The 17,256-nt window shown below is 41.6% G+C and overlaps 2 protein-coding genes across 2 annotated transcripts in view; one reads left to right on the top strand and one right to left on the bottom strand.

Moving 5' to 3' along the window:
- Positions 1 to 555: 555 nt before the first annotated feature.
- On the top strand, positions 556 to 3,500 carry LOC116990843 (nucleotide-binding oligomerization domain-containing protein 1-like). Its single transcript, XM_033048897.1, has 2 exons — positions 556 to 831; positions 2,527 to 3,500. Exons 1-2 carry the CDS (start codon positions 659 to 661, stop codon positions 3,104 to 3,106), a joined length of 753 nt encoding a protein of 250 aa, XP_032904788.1. The 5' UTR covers positions 556 to 658; the 3' UTR covers positions 3,107 to 3,500.
- Positions 3,501 to 4,729: 1,229 nt separating this feature from the next.
- Positions 4,730 to 17,256, bottom strand: part of psmd5 (proteasome 26S subunit, non-ATPase 5) — a 14,631-nt gene continuing 2,104 nt past the window's right edge. The window contains exons 2-10 of the mRNA XM_033048608.1: positions 16,943 to 17,087; positions 15,997 to 16,110; positions 15,582 to 15,710; positions 13,896 to 14,005; positions 12,701 to 12,843; positions 10,978 to 11,169; positions 9,233 to 9,342; positions 7,305 to 7,445; positions 4,730 to 5,971 (exon numbers count right to left, since the gene is read on the bottom strand). Coding sequence (XP_032904499.1) covers positions 5,714 to 5,971; positions 7,305 to 7,445; positions 9,233 to 9,342; positions 10,978 to 11,169; positions 12,701 to 12,843; positions 13,896 to 14,005; positions 15,582 to 15,710; positions 15,997 to 16,110; positions 16,943 to 17,087 — 1,342 coding nt within the window. The 3' untranslated portion in view covers positions 4,730 to 5,713. The remainder of the gene's footprint in view (positions 5,972 to 7,304; positions 7,446 to 9,232; positions 9,343 to 10,977; positions 11,170 to 12,700; positions 12,844 to 13,895; positions 14,006 to 15,581; positions 15,711 to 15,996; positions 16,111 to 16,942; positions 17,088 to 17,256) is intronic.

The raw sequence follows: 17,256 nt of genomic DNA, 5'->3' as shown, positions 1-17,256 counted from the left end.
CAGTTTGTCGTACATGGTTTCCTAACAGATATGATTGATTAAAAAGGCAGGCCCGTTTGCAAATATGTTTAAAAAGCTTGTTTAAAATATGTTTAAATGCGAGCTCCATGTAACCACTTCATCTCTTGAAAAACTCCACAAAGTGCAGGGATCTGATTTCCAACATCTTAAATTTGGACAATTCGAAGAACATTCAAGCCCAGGGATTTGTAAATCAGTTACAATTTTAAATCTTCTTGAACTTTATAGCTTGGACAATCCTTCTACCCATTATCCGTGCAGCAATTGCTGTCCTCATTTTCCACGTGGATCTGGAAATGTTCACCTTTTTTAGGCTTTATCCAAATAATTGATCAGCCAGTTTGAAAGCTTGTAGTCATATGTTATTAAAGTGCGTTGAAGAGATTCATCTGTGTGTTACCTGGGCTCGCGGGCTTGAGTTGTCGGGAGAGGTTGGATAGGCTAGGACTTTTCCGAATCCAAGCGGAGAAATGAAAGGAATTCTCAAATTAGCTCTCGTTTCAGACTTGAGTTGCAGTAAAGGTTGGGGTTAGCCTCTGCCGCTTAAAATGCCTCACAGTTCATTCATTCATCCCACCTGAAGGTTGCAGACGTTATCACTGTGCTCACAGCCTGCAAATCAGTGGGGGAGCTGACCATGAGAAACACTGGGCTGACTGATGACCTCCTCGAAACACTAGTCATCGCACTGGTAAACCACAGCCAATCGCAAGTGGAAACAATTAACCTCAATATAAATAACCTTGGCCCGCACAGCGCTGAGCTATTGGTGGAGCTCCTCAAAGCCAAGCCCTCAATCAAGTGCCTGCTGTAAGTAGCCCATTACTCGCACTGCGTGTGTCGACCGATTCATTGTGGTACTGATTCAATGTGAACTCTTCTAATCTGTGGGTTAATTGACATGTTCACATAAGCATCCCATCCTGGATCAAAGAAAAATGGACTGATTTTCCAATGAAACACAAATGCTGCAGATACTGGACACCTAAGTGTGGAGATGCAATGGAAAGAGTGAGAGAGATATTCAATACAAAGATTTCACACTCCTCGAACTGCCGATGAACCTTTAACAAATTTTGGTTATTGTATACTTCTCACTGTGTTGTTGCATTTACAGGCCTGTTAAGCTGCAGCAAGTAAGAATATAATTATTCTGTTGCAGGTACATTAGGTCATAAGGAATAGGAGTAGAATTAGGCCATTCGGCCCATCAAGTCTACTGCGCCATTCAATCATGGCTGATCTATCTCTCCCTCCTAACCTCATTCCCCTGCCTTCGCCCTATAACCTCTGACACCTGTACTAATCAAAAATCTATCTATTTCTGTCCCGTTATCTCTCATATGGACAATAAAACACTTGAAATAACTGAGAACTTTAAAAGTTGAGGCATTTGGGTCATAAATGTATCTCAATTGTTCATTTTGTTTCAACCCTATCCTGTGTTGCAAAACATCTCACAAAACTACAATATGGAAAATACAAACCAATAGCAGCTAGATACAGGAACATGGCTGACCATTGAAGAAGTTGGAAGATGTTTAAAATTGTGAGACATTGCTGGTACTGAACACATAAATTGGTTGTAATCATCCAGTGTATATGCTGCATCCAAGTCTCCTCCCAAGTCGGTTGTTAATTCCATCAAGATAACATCCCTTGTACCTTGAGCAACAAAAGACTGCTGGAGGAACTCCTTGGGTGGGGTATGGGCTCAGCCTGGTCCAATGTGATGCCGTCGGCCCCTTCCACCTCCGCTCCGTGCAGCTACTGCAGGCTGCACGCGATCTGCTCACTCGCCGCTGCTGTCGGGTCTCCCATGGCGGCCTCTGCCAACGTCACAACCCCAAATGCACCGCCCGTCACCTCCAACAGCCACTCCACTGCATCCGGGCACCAAGGTCGTCATGTCCTACTTCCCAAGACAATCGTGGGACTTTAGGGTGAGTCGGAGCGTTAGAGTTCAGAGAGCATTGCTGAACTACTACCTACCTCTTCGGAAACCCTCGGACTATCTTTGATCGGACTTTACCTTGCACTAAACGTTATTCTCTTATCATGTATCTGTGCACTGTGAATGGCTCGATTGTAATCATGTATTGTCTTCCCGATGGCTGGTTAGCAGGTAACAAAAGCTTTTCCTTGTACCTCGGTACACGTGACAATAAACTAAACTAAACTAAAAGCACTGTCCGTCATCTCCAGCAGCCACCCCGCTGCATCTGAGCACCGAGTTTGTCATGTCCCACTGCCCAAGCCAATCACTGAACTTTAGGGTACTTTCAGGTGAGTTTGCAGACCTGATGAGTGTTTCCAGCAATTTGTGTTTTTACCTCAGATTTCCAGGATCTGTGGTATTGTTTTGATTTCTACATTTAAAGTTTGATAAATTTCACATGAAAAATACATATTTGTAACATTTAGGATTAGAGTTACAGATTTCTGTCAGGATTGCGATACAAAGTCTATGTGTTGCATCAAACATATTCTTGTCACTTTTTCCAGGTTACACGGAAACAATTTGGGTGACAAAGGCGTTGGCATTTTGATGCACGGACTCATTGACCTCCTTTTGGCCGAGAATGCAGAAGAAACCAAGACTGGTAATGGAGAAGGGGAGCATTCCGATCGCCAGAGAAAGAGGCTGCAACTAACTGAACTTGACATTGGTTCAAATCACCTCACCAATGAAGGTCTGAAATGCGTGGCTATGTTTCTCAGCATGAACCCACCCCTGGAATACTTGGGACTGTCCCGGAACGATGGTGTGGATTTGACTGGATGGAGGGGATTATTTGACATTTTGAAGGATTGTCGGCACATCTCCCATCTCCTCCTTGACGAAAATGTTCTTCGCAACGAAGGGGCAAAATACTTTGCAAAAGTGCTCCGTGTTAATAGACGTCTATGTAAAGTAGACCTGGACGGGAATGGAATAGGAGATGAAGGAGGTCTAGCTCTGTGTGAAGCCTTGTCTTCCAATCCTGGCTGGTCCCTCAGATATCTGAGTCTTGATGGAAATGAGCTCAGCGGTGGAGTGAAGAGAGATCTGGACGCATTACTCGCAGAAAATAAACAGGGGTAGACTACACCATGGAGACACAAGGAACTGCAGGTGTTGGAATCTTGATCAAGAAATAAACTGAGGAACTCAGGCAGGCAGTATCTGTGGCGAGATTAGACAGGTGACATTTCAGGTCAGGACACTTCTTCAGACTGATTGTAGCACGGTTCCAACGCTAAATGTTTATTCATTCCCTGACTGTCTGAAGAAGGGTCTGGAACCAAAACATCACCTATACACGTCCTCCAGAGATGTTGCCTGGCCTGCTGTTACTCCAGCATTTTGTGTTCCTCTACTTCTTGATTCCGCTACACTGGGTAAAAGATACATTCACCATATCTAATACACTAATGATTTTGAACACCTCTGTAAGATCACCGCTCAAGCCCCTGCGCTCCCAGGAATGAAGTCCTAGCATGCCTAACCTCCCCACGAGCTAATGCCCTCGAGTCCTGGCATCATCCTCGTAAATCTTCTTTGCATACTTTCCAGCTTAATGGCATCTTTCCTATAGCAGGGTGTCCAAAACTGAACACAATACTCTAGTACAATGTTCTAATCAATGCAAAGCTGAATGGAAAGTAGCAAGTAGTCAGTATAATGATGCCAAACGCAGCCTTTCCAATATTCAACTCCCAGTTCATTTTATAGCCAAGGGAGCAACAACAATACATTGATACATTTGGCCAAAAGTCACGACACTCTTGAACCACTCTGACTAAAGCAGCTGGAAGGGCAAATGTGAAAAATTGGCCAGTATCTCATGGAACACTGCCCAAGTGCATATCGTTGGGAAAATAAAGCAAAAATAACACTGATCCCATGGAAAATAGTTCCTCATGACTTACATTTGAGTAGAAGGCATCAGGAAGCAGCTTTACAGGACTTTAGTTAGACTGCATTTGGAGTTTTATTGTGAGTTTCTGGTCACTCCAATACAGGAAGGCTTTGGAAAGGGTGCAGAGGTTTACCAGAAAGATGCCTGGATTAGAATGTATTAGCGACAAGGAAATGTTGGACAGACTCGGATTGTTTTCTCTGGAATGTTGTGCAGCGACCTGTTAGAATTATGAGAGGCATAGTTAGTGTAGAACCTATTTCCCAGAATGGAAATATCAAATACTGGAGGGCATAGTTTTAAGGTGGAGAGGCAACATTTAAAGGAGATGTGCGGGGCAAGTTTTTTAAATTAATTTTAAGCACAGAGGGTGGCGGGTGCCTGGAACTGCTCTGCCAGGAATGGTGGTGGAGGCACTTACAATTGTCACATTTAAAAGGCTTTGGGATAGGCAAATGGATATGCAGGGAATGGAGGGATATGAATTATGTGCCTGCGGGCAGATAAGAGTTTGGCTTGGCACCATGTGCAGCACGGGCATTGTGAGCAAAACGGCCTGTTCCTGTGTTGTACTGTTTTATGTTCCATGACCATTTAATGCAAAGTGAAAAGCAATGTCTCCCAACACACAAGAGCAGCAGCCATGGCAACTCCAAGAGATTGTTAATGAATTTGAAGCAGAGTTCATGGTTCCTGAATGCAATTAACATGCAAATCCCTGCTCATCAATGAATGACAGCCCGTGGCTAGAGGCAGCTTTCCGCCTAACATTCGCTTCAGTCAGGTTCTCTCTGAAAAACAAGTACTCAATTTACTGACAACTTTATTTGTACACTTCACAGTCAGTGAGATCTTCATTAACAGATGCGGTGTGGACATTAATACAACTTACAATGTCACGTTGCCATCAATCTAGCAAAGTGTCTTTGACCCAGCATACATACACAGTGGACACAGTTTCTGAAGAGTGGACCCGGCCTAAAACATCATCTGTCTACTCCCTCCCCCGATGCTGCCTGACCCGCTGAATTCCTCCAGCACTTTGTGATTTGCTCAAAATTCCAGCATCTGCAGTTTCTTGTGCCCACATACATCAAAGTGGGCTCATTGGAAACTTCTAATGATAATTTCTAAAAACTGCACATCAAATCTCTCTTCCAGATACACATTTTTAAAATATTGCATTATTTTCTCCCCTTTCGATTGGTTGTATTGAGGCAACATAAGCCGGCACTTGCAGATACACGATAATAACATATTGAAGATATTTGATCAGGTACATGGATAGGAACAGTTTAGAGGGATGTGGAACAAATGTGGGTACATTTTAATCAATCACAGGATGTGGACAAGGCCACATTATGCACCATCACAAAATACTTTGGTGGTAGTGATGAGCTAAATCATTGAACCAGTGATAATTGCCTCCCTGGTCTGTTGATACATGTGCAATAAATGTGCTTACATAGGGAATTCCAGCTTAGATACTTAAAATCTTGCATTGGCATCAAAGTGAAAGAAGTCCAGATTTCACTTTATCAATTGCAAAAGTTCATTTTTAATAAATATACAGCTGGAAACACATCAGATGGACACTATGATAAATATATAACTCTGGCCCAATATCCCAAAATGACAGACGTTGCGGATCTTATTCATGGTTTGTTTGAAGGAATGGAAAATATGTTTGAAGAGATGGAAAACTCCCCTTAATTGTCCCTTACATGTCCCTTAAAAAGAATTTAACAATTAATTTCAAGAAATATTCTTCAATGAGCAGGATAAGGATGCTACTCTCCGCCTTCCACGGCCACTGTTGCCACTGCCTTCACAAAGTAAGGGCCTTCCTGCAGGTATGTTCGCAGCTGCAGGTAATGTTGGTTTCCAAAGATCTCAGTTATTGTCTTAGTATTTATAAGGGCCTTTACCAGTTCGAATTTGGCATCCTTTGAGCTTTTGTCGGCTTCTGTCATCCGGTCAACAATGTATTCCACAAATCCCGGTGTACTGATCATCAGTCTCTGACCCCAAGGCTGGCCAGCAATTGCCTGCATTTAGGAAAGAGATAGGAGCAGAGTCATAGAAAGATGGCAACCACAGTAACAAAAATAACCCAATTAATCAATAAAGTGGCATTGACTTAGAAGGGATTAAACTAAGGTAGTTACACTCCGAGTAATACGCGAGACAGATGATAATTTACAGCTCAGCACATTGAATAATTAAAGTAACAGATTCCAAGTTACTATTAGCCCAAGTAAATTAGCAACTTGACAGTGGAAACCAGATAATGAGTTATTTAAATTACACTGCAATGGAAAAGCAACTGCAGCCGATGCTACTTGTCGGAAATAAGGGGAAATCTTAAATTCTCAGCGGGTCAGTTTGTACAGAAACAGAATGCAATGTTCCAAGTCAATGGATCTCTTCAAAATTGATTATTGAAGCTCACAACATTAACCTTCTCTCCCGCATATTGCCTGACTCAGGATATTCCAGCATTTTCTGTTTTCTATAAAGTTTTGACAATCTTTACGTCAATCTACAATTTTTGCAATTCTGATACAGACGTCCGATTTTAGGTTACAGCAAGGAAAGAGCAAATTTAAGGCAAAACTGGAAGATAGGAAAATGGTGGAACTCAGCAGATCAGGCAGCATTTGTGGAAAAAACTGTTAACATTGAGTCTGCAATCCTTTGTAACCACATTTTCCTTTCCACAGATGCAGCCTGACCCTGTTAAGTTTTTCCAGAATTTTCTGTTTGTGACTCAAATTTTCAGCATCTGCAGTTTCCTTTTTTTTTTTATTCTTCTGAAGAAAAACAGGTAACACAAATAGTATGGAAAAACAAGTTTCCTCCCTAAATTTTTTTTTTTACAAATTCTTCCATATAACATACATATCTATTAACCAAAGTGGCAACTGTAAAGCCATTTATTGAATGTATTTCTTTTTTTTCCCTTCTACTTAAATGTAAATAGATTTAAGGCAATTCTCAAGTGCCATTCTACTTGTTCCCGATTTGTATTCCCTTTATTCCATTAAATGATGACACGGTAAAAAAACAAAACAGCAATTATAAATCTATTTAAAAATATCTATTTAAAAATGTATTATCCATTAGGTTACTCAATGCTACAAGTCAATAACTGCATGATGTTGCACTCCAAGTTAGGACAGGATGTCTATATAAGCAGCTACGATCAGTGTACTAGGCTCAAGTTTAGGTTTATTATTCTCATGTGAATGGAAGTACGGTGAAAAGCTTTGTTTTGCATGCGATCCAATCAAGCAATCACGCCCAACTCAACTTTAATAGGTAGAACGAGGAGAAAGATGCACAGGACAGATTATAGTTATGCAAATATTAGAGACTCACAGTGAAAACTTTCAGTGCTCCAATGTGGATTTCTGGGAAGGGTTGCGTACTCAGACTGCGGAATGTTTCCATCGGGTGGATGTGCAGGGCGTGGAACCAGGATTCAGTCATTCCTAAAAGATCTTCGGTTTGCTGATCGGTCTGTGAAGTGGATGGAAAAGTAAAACAGCAATGGCTTAAGAAAGTCGCGCAGACGGATACAGACAAACCATCAAAATGTACCCAATGATTCTCTGAAAACTCATCTCAGAGATAGTGGAATACAAGTACAGTGAAACTACAGAAGAAAAATCAATAAAATGTGTAAAAACACCTTGCAAATGTCTTCAGGATTTATGTTTCAGCACTCAAAAAATATCACAAAATCATGCTACCAGCCTAATAAAGATCACAATTATACTGCAACTTTACATTTTGATCAATTATACCTTCCTGTAGAAATTTCGGACAATGTGAATTCAACACACTTTCTACTTTCAACTTTCATTTTTTAAATGGAATGAAGTATAAGAGCAGATGCACTATTCCCATTATAACTTGTAGTCATTCAGCATGGAAACTGCTGTTCACCCAACCCATCCATGCCGACTAAGATGCCTCATGTGGCACGGTGGCACAGTGGTAGAGTTGCCTCCTTACAGCACTTGCAGTGCCAGAGCCCCGGGTTCGTTCCCGACTACGGGTGCTGTCTGTACGGAGTTTGTTCAGTCTCCCCGTGACCTGTGTGGGTTTTCTCTGAGATCTTCATTCTCCCACACTCCAAAGGCGTGCAGGTATGTAGGTAAATTGGCTTGGAAAATGTAAAAATTGTCCCATGTGTGTAGGATAGTGTTGATGCACTGGTTGGCGCGGACCCGGTGGGCCGAAAGGCTTGTTTCCACACTGTATTTCTAAACTAAACTCATTGCCAAAGTTTAAATGGAGAAACTTGCTTTCCGCCCATCTTCTTCCTTTACATTCAGCAACATGGGTGGCACGATGGCGTAGTGGTAGAGCTACTGCCAAAAGGGCCTGTCCCACTTAAACTATTTTTTAGGCGACTACAGGTGACTAGGCTGTCAGAACATGGTCGTCAAGGTGTCACCTGTATGGTCGCGGGTAGTCTCCTCAGTCGCCCAAAGAATCGTAGCGTCTTTCCGGTTGCCGCTGGATTTTCAACATGTTGAAAAAATTTCGGAGAAGTCAGCGACAGTGGGTTTGACGCCAATGAGCGTAGCTTGACTTCTCCTGGACGTAGCTGCCATCATAGTTGTCGCCATGTTAACGTAGGTTGTCGCCAGGTTTTCTTTTTGTTTTTAAAGTAATGATTCTATTTTAAATTTTATATCGAAGGGGGGTCCAGTCGCCAGTTTTTCGGTGACCTGCAACGACCATGACAGTCGCCGGAAGTCGCCTAAAAATAGCCTAAGTGGGACAGACCCTTTACAGTGCCTGAGACCCGGGTTCGATCCAGACTACGGGTGCTTGTCTATACAGAGTTTGTATGTTCTCCCCCTAACCTGTGTGGGTTTTCTCCGAGATGTTCAGTTTCCTACCACACTCCAAAGGCATACAGGTTTGTTTGTAGGTTAATCGGCTTGGTATAAATGTAAAATTGTCCCTAGTGTGTGCAGGGTGGTGTTACTGTGCGGGTATCGCTGGTCGGTGCGGACTCGATGGGCCGAAGGGCCTGTTTCCGCGCTGTATGTCTAAACTAAACACATTGTGTGGTAAAGAACTGCAGATTCTGGTTTAAGTCGAAGGTAGGCACAAAATGTTGGAGTAACTCAACTAGACAGGCCGCATCTCTGGAGAGAGAAGTAATGGGCGACGTTTCGGGTCGAGACCCTTCAATCCGTCTGAAGAACTCCAGAGATGCTGCCTCTCCCACTGAGTTACTCCAGCATTTTGTGTCTACCTTAAACTAAACACATTTTCTGGGTACTCACCGGCAAGGAATGGAGACAAGCAATGGTTTCAAGACAACGAATGCGTAGATCCGTGGAAGCATTACACGAAATAGAACCCAGCCTTCTCAAAACATCTTGGAATGCAGTACCTTGTACAATGGAACAACTGAACTTTAATTCCACATTTTAGCACTAAGTTCAAGGAAATTTTTTGAAATATTGCAATACATAAGACAGACTGAAGTTGCAATTTAAATAATTGGTAATATATTTTTCTGCACAGTGTGAAGAATGTGTGCCACCAACAAATTCCCATACATTTTAATGTGACCTGTGCAGTGAAATTGGAAGCATCAAGCCCAAGATGAACAAATAACCACTTATGCTGCTGATAAGCGCATTGGAAGTTAATGAGATACCGTGAGTCTCACACCTATCCAACTGACATGAAAACCAATATGAAATATGAAAACCAATATGTCTTGAACACTGAAGGCAGATTTGTTAAATGATCACAGCAGAGATACAAGGAACTGCAGATGCTGAAGCCTTGAGTAGAACAAAGTCAGCTGAGTCAGCGGGCCAGGCAGCATCTCTGGAGGCAAGGGACAGGCTTTTCGCCTTTCTCTCTCCTATTACAATCAGTTAGAAGAAGGGTCCCCACCCAAAACATCACCCACCCATTCCCCCAGAGATACTGCCTGACCCACCAAGTTACTGCAGTTCTTTGTGTTTTAAAAAGCCCATAAGTTTTTATTTTCAATCTCCCAATCACTGACAACTTGAAACTCTCCAAGATCTTTGAGCTCCTTAATTTTGCCATTCCTTTGCAAATCCATTGTCCACGGATTCTATTGGTATAAGAACCAACAGATGCAAAAGGGGCATGGGCTGCATGCAAGGCCGAGCCAGCCAGAGTCAAGGGATATACTAAATAGAATTACAGGAAATGGTAACTGCTAGTAAGAACAAACAAATGCATTTAATTAGACACAAAATGCTGGAGTAATTCAGCGGGACAGACAGCAGACTGATCAGACTGAAGGTTTCGACCCGAAAAGTCACCCAGTCCTTCTCTCCAGACTGTCCCACTGAGTTACTCCAGCATTTTGTGTCCATCTTCAGTTTAAACCAGCATCTGCCGTTCCTTCCTACCTACCTGAACTCCCGGTGGCTCAGCACTTCAACTCCCCCTCCCATTCCCAATCCGACCTCTCTGTCCTGGGTCTCCTCCATTGCCAGAGTGAGCAACAGCGGAAATTGGAGGAACAGCACCTCATATTCCGTCTGGGGACCTTGCGTCCGTATGGCATTAACATTGAATTCTCCCAATTTTGCTAGCCCTTGCTGTCTCCTCCCCTTCCTTAACCCTCTAGCTGTCTCCTCCCACCCTCCCATCCGCTCGCCCTCGGGCTCCTCCCCCTCCTCCCCTTTTCCTTCTTTCTCCCACCCCCCATCAGTCTGAAGAAGGGTTTCGGCCCGAAACATCGCCTATTTCCTTCGCTCCATAGATGCTGCTGCACCCGCTGAGTTTCCCCAGCAATTTTGTGTACCCATTTAATTAGCAGCTTGTTTACACAATACTAAACGTGCAATTCCGTTTGGGAGAACAATTGGGTAAAGTAGTTTTTCCAATATCCAACACATCAGCATCATAGAAGTGAATTGAAAGTGGGATATGAGAAATAACTACTTGTCCTGCATTTTTCATGAATGAGGAAAAAAAAAATTGGCATGGTAACTACTTTTCATTCAATGTAGATTAAAGTAATAACATTCTCTACCTGTTTTATTTAGAACTTGTTTTCCTTCAAGACATGATCCAAGCATTCCAATGGTATCTAAGCCAACTCCAATCATGGTCTGCTCGTGTCCTTTAATCATCTCAAACACCTTTTCGATAAAGGCAGGATAACGTTCACAGATCTGTTGAGCACTGTCAACCATTGCTAAGTTTCCAAAAAATTTCACCAGATCTACATAAGGAGGCAATAAATACAAGGTCAAAGACATTAGTGCATGAAATTCTAAAAACATTAACATGTTTAGTGCTCAAATTGTAGCCATATTTCCGTTAATGAATTATTCATTGCTTTTGACGGGAGAAGTCAAGTGCAGCCTCAATATCCAACAAAATTAATTCATTTGCACCATCTTTCATCGTTATTGAAGGCCCTGACCCATGTCCCATGGACAACTACATGAGATGTTCAAATGTGATTACTCTGCTGCGAGCCTAAACATCATCAGGCTCATTTGACGATATATTTGAACCATTCCCCATTTTTCAACAATGATCACTAAACAGCAAGCAGCAAAGGAAGGCAGGGTCACCATTCTCTACTAGTCATTAGATAAGGGGGTCAGCAACCTTGTTCTGCATAGGGGTCGGGACGCATGTCTGTGAGCGGATGGCGGGCCGCATCTATCACGTGTGCACATGGATCCCGACCCATCCCGCCCCGGATGGCAGGCATCAAATCACGTGTTCACGGAAGACAAAAATGCTGGAGCATCTGCAGTTCTTTCTTAAACGTGTTCACAGAAGGTGCGCGGCTTTGCGCAGGATGTAGTACAGGCAGAGCTCGGCCACTGCTCGGGGCGCCTGGCCGCTGCTCGGGGCGTTCAGCGGGCCGGATGATTACGGGAAAAAAAATCCGCTTGCGGGCCGGATGATTTTAGGTTACGGACCGCATTCGGCCCGGGGTCCGTAGGTTGCCGACCTCTGCATTAGATGCTGCTGGGAAAGCCCTTGAATTCGGAACCATCAAATTTTCAAAGACATGAAGAACTTCAAATGCTGGGATCTTGTCTAGAATACAGTGCTGGAGGAACTCAATAGGTCAGATAGCACCTCTAGAGAATAGGAATAGATGTATTTTCATGTTGGAATCCTTCTTCAGACTTTAAATACATCACTGATTCAGTGATATTTGTAGTGGTTAAGGTTTAAGATTATTTTTAATACCTTGATTAAAATTAAAGGTATCGATCCATAGCTAGAAATTAACTCACTACTAAACTCATTTGAACAGTATTATTAATGTGCCTCCCAAAACTGCCAAGGAGCATAATCAGGTAAAAGACTGATGTTGGGGTAAAATTAAATGTTAATTTTAGAGAGAGAGATAAAAAGTTTCATAGACGAGGTAGATTTTTAGTGGACCATATCTGTATGGAGAGGCAGAGGAGCTACTCTGCATTGCCGTTATATACAGACATTAAAGATATCCTTTCTGCTCTAAATTTATTGTGACAAATTTCAGTTAAAAATATGTATTTCACAGATGAACTAAAAATTTGAAACGGGTATCAATAGCTAAAAGGTATAGCTTCACACAAGGGAATGAACAATAGGCCAGAACCAGAGTAAAACAAGTCTATCCTTAGCTAGAGCAATTGAATAGTAAGGAGGACAATTTAGATTGGCATAAGGAAAAGCTTTGCTGGCCATTCTTACCAGTGGCTTGACATAACATTAAATTACAAAGGAATATTCTTACTTACTTGGTAAGTAAAAGCTGGAGAAGGGATCGGAATTTGCACCAATAATCATGTTTGAGATTCTATCGATGATGCCTTGGTGAGCCAGGTACAGTCGTCCATGCTGACTTTGAGTAAGAGTGGTGAGCATCTCGATAGCAGTGGCTCTAAAAGTGAATGAAAATACCTGTAACTCATTTCATCAATTATAGCAACATTATACACATCATCCTAATGATGTGAAATTTTAATCCCATTTATCAAAAGAAGATTCAATCGCAAGCCACATGAGGTATTAGGAAAATATAACCATCTGGTCAAAAGGATGGGATTTAAAGGATCACTCAAAGGCGGAAAAGTATTACAAAATTATGGACTGTAAAAAAGATCAAAATGGGAAGACAATTTTAAAGTTATTTCAAAAATATAGGCATGTACTAGCTGAACATTGTAATACAACTCCAAGACCCAGAAATTAAACTGAATCAAGGAGAGATATCCTTGTGATTTCCGACCCGATTACAGACAATTTGCAAATATTCCAAGCAGTAAGCTTGGATGGCAACAGACAAACCTTCACATAATGCCCATTTTTCCTCTTCCACTTGTGAACCAACTCTAAGCAGTTAGGTGGATAATTTAATTCTCATCATGATCTATCAATGTCCAATAATACTCTACAAGGAGACAAAGCTCAACTGTAGCTGAACATTTGTGTTGCCCCAACCATTTTAGCATGGCTACAGTTTAGTTTAAATTTAGTTTAAAATACAGCATAGAAACAGGCCCTTCAACCTACCAAGTCCACAGCGACCATTTGATCATCTGTTTACACCAGTTATCCCACTTTCTAATCCATTCCCTCCACACTAGGAGTGAATTACAGAGGCCAATTAACCTACACACCTGCATATCTTTGGGATGTGGGAGGAAACCGGAGCGCACAGAGGAAACCTACGTGGTCACAGGGAGAACATGCAAAATTCACACAACACCCAAGATCACGATCAAACCCAGGTCTCTGGCACTGAGAGGCAGTAGTTCTTCCAGCTATGCCTTTTGCCCACTTCCTGCTAGGTCAAAATTTGAAAGTGAACCAAGACAACCAGAGATAAAAACTCATGGTTATATTCAGCAAACAGACGCCTCCTGAATTTGCTATTTATCGACTGAGCAAAGCAACAGAGCAAGACTTCTGACGGGGGAGAAGCCTTCTCACCTGATGAGAACGTCGTCCCCTGCAAGTTCACCAAGCAGCCGAGTTATAAAACTACCGTTAACACAATACTCCAGCGAGGCAGGCGACATAACCGCGATCCCCAGCACTAACTGCAAGACAATAACGTAATCAAGCTTAATGCTCCCGTCAGATTGATGCACAATAGTCACATTATTTTACATTAACAAATTGGATTTTATTAATTTCATTTCTGAAAGCAACACATCAGGAACAAAATGAGCATGGCCAGCTGGCTTGCTGGATGATGATCACACCGCCTTTCTTAAAATTATATAAAATAATTCCCACTTAAAGAAATCAAACTACTGTAGATGGTTTGCTCGATCTGGCCATTCCCTTATGCTACCACTGACAACTGCATGCATGAGGACAAAGGGAATCGCACAAGAAAAATGAAAAACGATTCTATCTAGAGTACAAGAAACATCATAAACAGGTCCAAACTGAATACCCGGGTTGTCCCTCCCATTTAACAAGACTACTGTTTAGGTTACGTTTAGTTTAAAGATACAGCGTAGAAACAGTAGCAATCATAGACCAAGATAACAAACTTGTACTCAGTGGCGTGACCAAAGGGGCACAGAAAAAAATCTGTCACAAACAAAGTTAACAATCAAAAAAATGTTGATGGTGCAATAAAATGCAAGGTCATGTGTGATTTCTTCTCAAGGGTCATCAGCATCTACTTTAGTTTTAATATGAAAGAGAGAAAGTTTACAAAAGTGATCTTTTTTATCTCCACTAATCTCTGGTGTTGGCCCGTCGTTAACGACGATGGTGGGTTGTGCAGTCTCAATTCTGGTGAGTTCTGACATGGCTCACGAGTCAGGGAAGAGAGCTGCACAAAAACCTGTGCGCGAATGAGTTTAAGGTGGAGAAGCTGTTGCAATGTAACAACCCCACCCTCTCGGCCGCAGATGTCAGAGTCCAGTGGTATGAAAAATCATCACTGCTGGGGACTTCTTGGCTGCAGTGGATGGCCATGTCGTCTTTAGTGCTCTGACTAGCCCTTTGCATTCCACAGTGCGTTGCTGCATTGCTTTTCCAGCCGTTGGTTCATAATGATCTCTTCCGCCTGGTACGCCAAAGCAGACTTTCCATGAAGGATGAGCACGTCCCACATGTTGAACTGGACTACATTATACCAGTTGCAAGGCTACGCCTTGACCTAATCTCTACTGAGACGATAAAATACTGCATAAATGATTTTCTGACACTATTCTTAAATTTTAATTATTTCCATTATTTTTATGGTTCATTTAGAACACTATTCCAGCTTTACCTTCTTTACTATTTACAATTTTACAAAAAAAGTCCATCCTTACTCTATCCCAACAGTGCAACCAACATTCAAGAAAAATGTAAATCCATCTGGAAGTCAAAACAAACAAATGATTCAAGTGATCAGAGTTGTTTACATCTACCTTCACCTAATGGCTAAAATGGGACCCCAATGTGTGGCCCACTCTTCACCAGGGAGTGCTGAAAACTCTAAATGCTGAATGAACTGAGAAAAATACCTGAAGAACATGCATTTTTAATTAATTAAATATAACCATGGCAAATTAAAGTTTATAAAATAAACACATTCAAGATTCTTGATTTGATTCCTCAATTTCATTTAGAAAGAAATCTTGGTGGTCAACTTTAACAAAAATACTGTACCTCATAGACTCTGTATCGTACTACATCATTGATGCCCATTACATCTTTTAAATCCTGTAATATGCTGGTTGTAAATAATGCATCAAGTCCCGCCTTATTCTGAGCAATTCTCGAAAGGGATTTGATTGCCTGAAAATTTAATAAGAAACATCAATAATTATCTTATGACTGTTTATGCTTTGGTTGAAGTAAATATCAACGGTGGCAAGATAGACTATCCATGTGAAGCAAGATAGATTTATATGGTTGCGCATTATGTCCCATTTTAGTAAGTGTCATATCAACAGCATCAAATATATGATCTGAAATTAAAAATGCATCTCATCACATTGTATACCACTGCATGGCATGATGGAAATGTTTGATCTCACAGCTCTGAGGATGTTAGCAATTATCTCACTAAAGGTAATCTTACCTCATTTGCAACAGATATTCTCTCGCCACCAATACAATGGATCATCTCTTTAAGCAACTCAAGAGAACCAAGAACCAACACAACCGCATCTATGCTCTCAGCAATCCGTCCAATCTGGAAAAAATTAAATTTAATGTGAGAGTCCAAAGCAAAGGTATCATTAGCTTCCCACTATTTAAACCACATAACAGTTGTACATAATACTAACACTCTGTGAATGCCCCCAAAAATTGCCTTCTATGTTTCAAATCTTACCTCATTTGCAACAGAAGATAGACCAAAAAGCTGGAGTAACTCTGCGGGACGGGCAGCATCTCTGGAGAGAAGGAATGAGTGACGTTTCAGGTCTGAAGAAAGGTCCCGACCTGAAACGTCACAAATTCCATCTCTCCAGAGATGCTGCCTGTCCCGCTGAGTTACTCCAGCTTTTTGTATCTATAATCAGTAACTTGAGGTCACTACTCTCAGATCTCTATACTCCTTCAATTCTATCATTGACCATCCCTGACTTAAATCATTCCATCATTGGGGGCAGCTATTTTAGTTGTTTTGGCTACAAGGTCTAGAATTAGTTCCCCAAATCTTGCCAGTTCTCTCTCTTCCTTTAAAAAGTATTTGTTAAAACCTATCCTGAAAGTTTTTGATCATTTGTTGTTACTTCTCTTGCAGCTGGGTGTCAAATCCCTGAAACATGTTTATGTGGGTCGGAAAACTCGGAAAACTCTGCTACATTAAAGATGCGGACCTTGATGGTTGAAGACTTTACCCACTGGATTAGTTCTGCTAATTAGCAATAGCTCAATCTCTTTTTGATTTAAATGTTAATGAAACCAAGGTAACGTTCAAGACGTTGCCTAATCTGTTGACTGAGGTAATGCCAAGAACCAATTATCAAATGCAACTGTAGACAGAGCAAAGCACATTTCCAAAGAAATACCCATCTTACTTGTGTCAGTGCCAAGACTTTAACACGGTCATCAGAATGCTGCAGTCCCTTCTGCAGTTCCAGCTTGTAGGTTTGAGCCAGGTAGATTGGTTCCAAAGCCTGCAGAAGTCGCTCGAGAATGTCCACACATACATCAATTTGTTCCCTGAACAAAGAGGTACAATTGGATATAGACAAAATAGAATAGAATCGATATGGTGCACGTGAAGATAGGTGATTTGTTTACTTTGGCATCACATTCAGTGTAGACATCATGGGCCAGAGTTTCTGTTCCTGTGCTGCAGTCTATCTTGTTCAGAAAGGCTATTTTTCAA

Source organism: Amblyraja radiata, chromosome 32 (genome assembly GCF_010909765.2).
Source record: "Amblyraja radiata isolate CabotCenter1 chromosome 32, sAmbRad1.1.pri, whole genome shotgun sequence".
NCBI classification, from domain to species: domain Eukaryota; kingdom Metazoa; phylum Chordata; class Chondrichthyes; order Rajiformes; family Rajidae; genus Amblyraja; species Amblyraja radiata.
The sequence above is the reverse complement of the archived record's forward strand: the minus strand, read 5'-3'. Positions and strand labels throughout refer to the sequence as shown.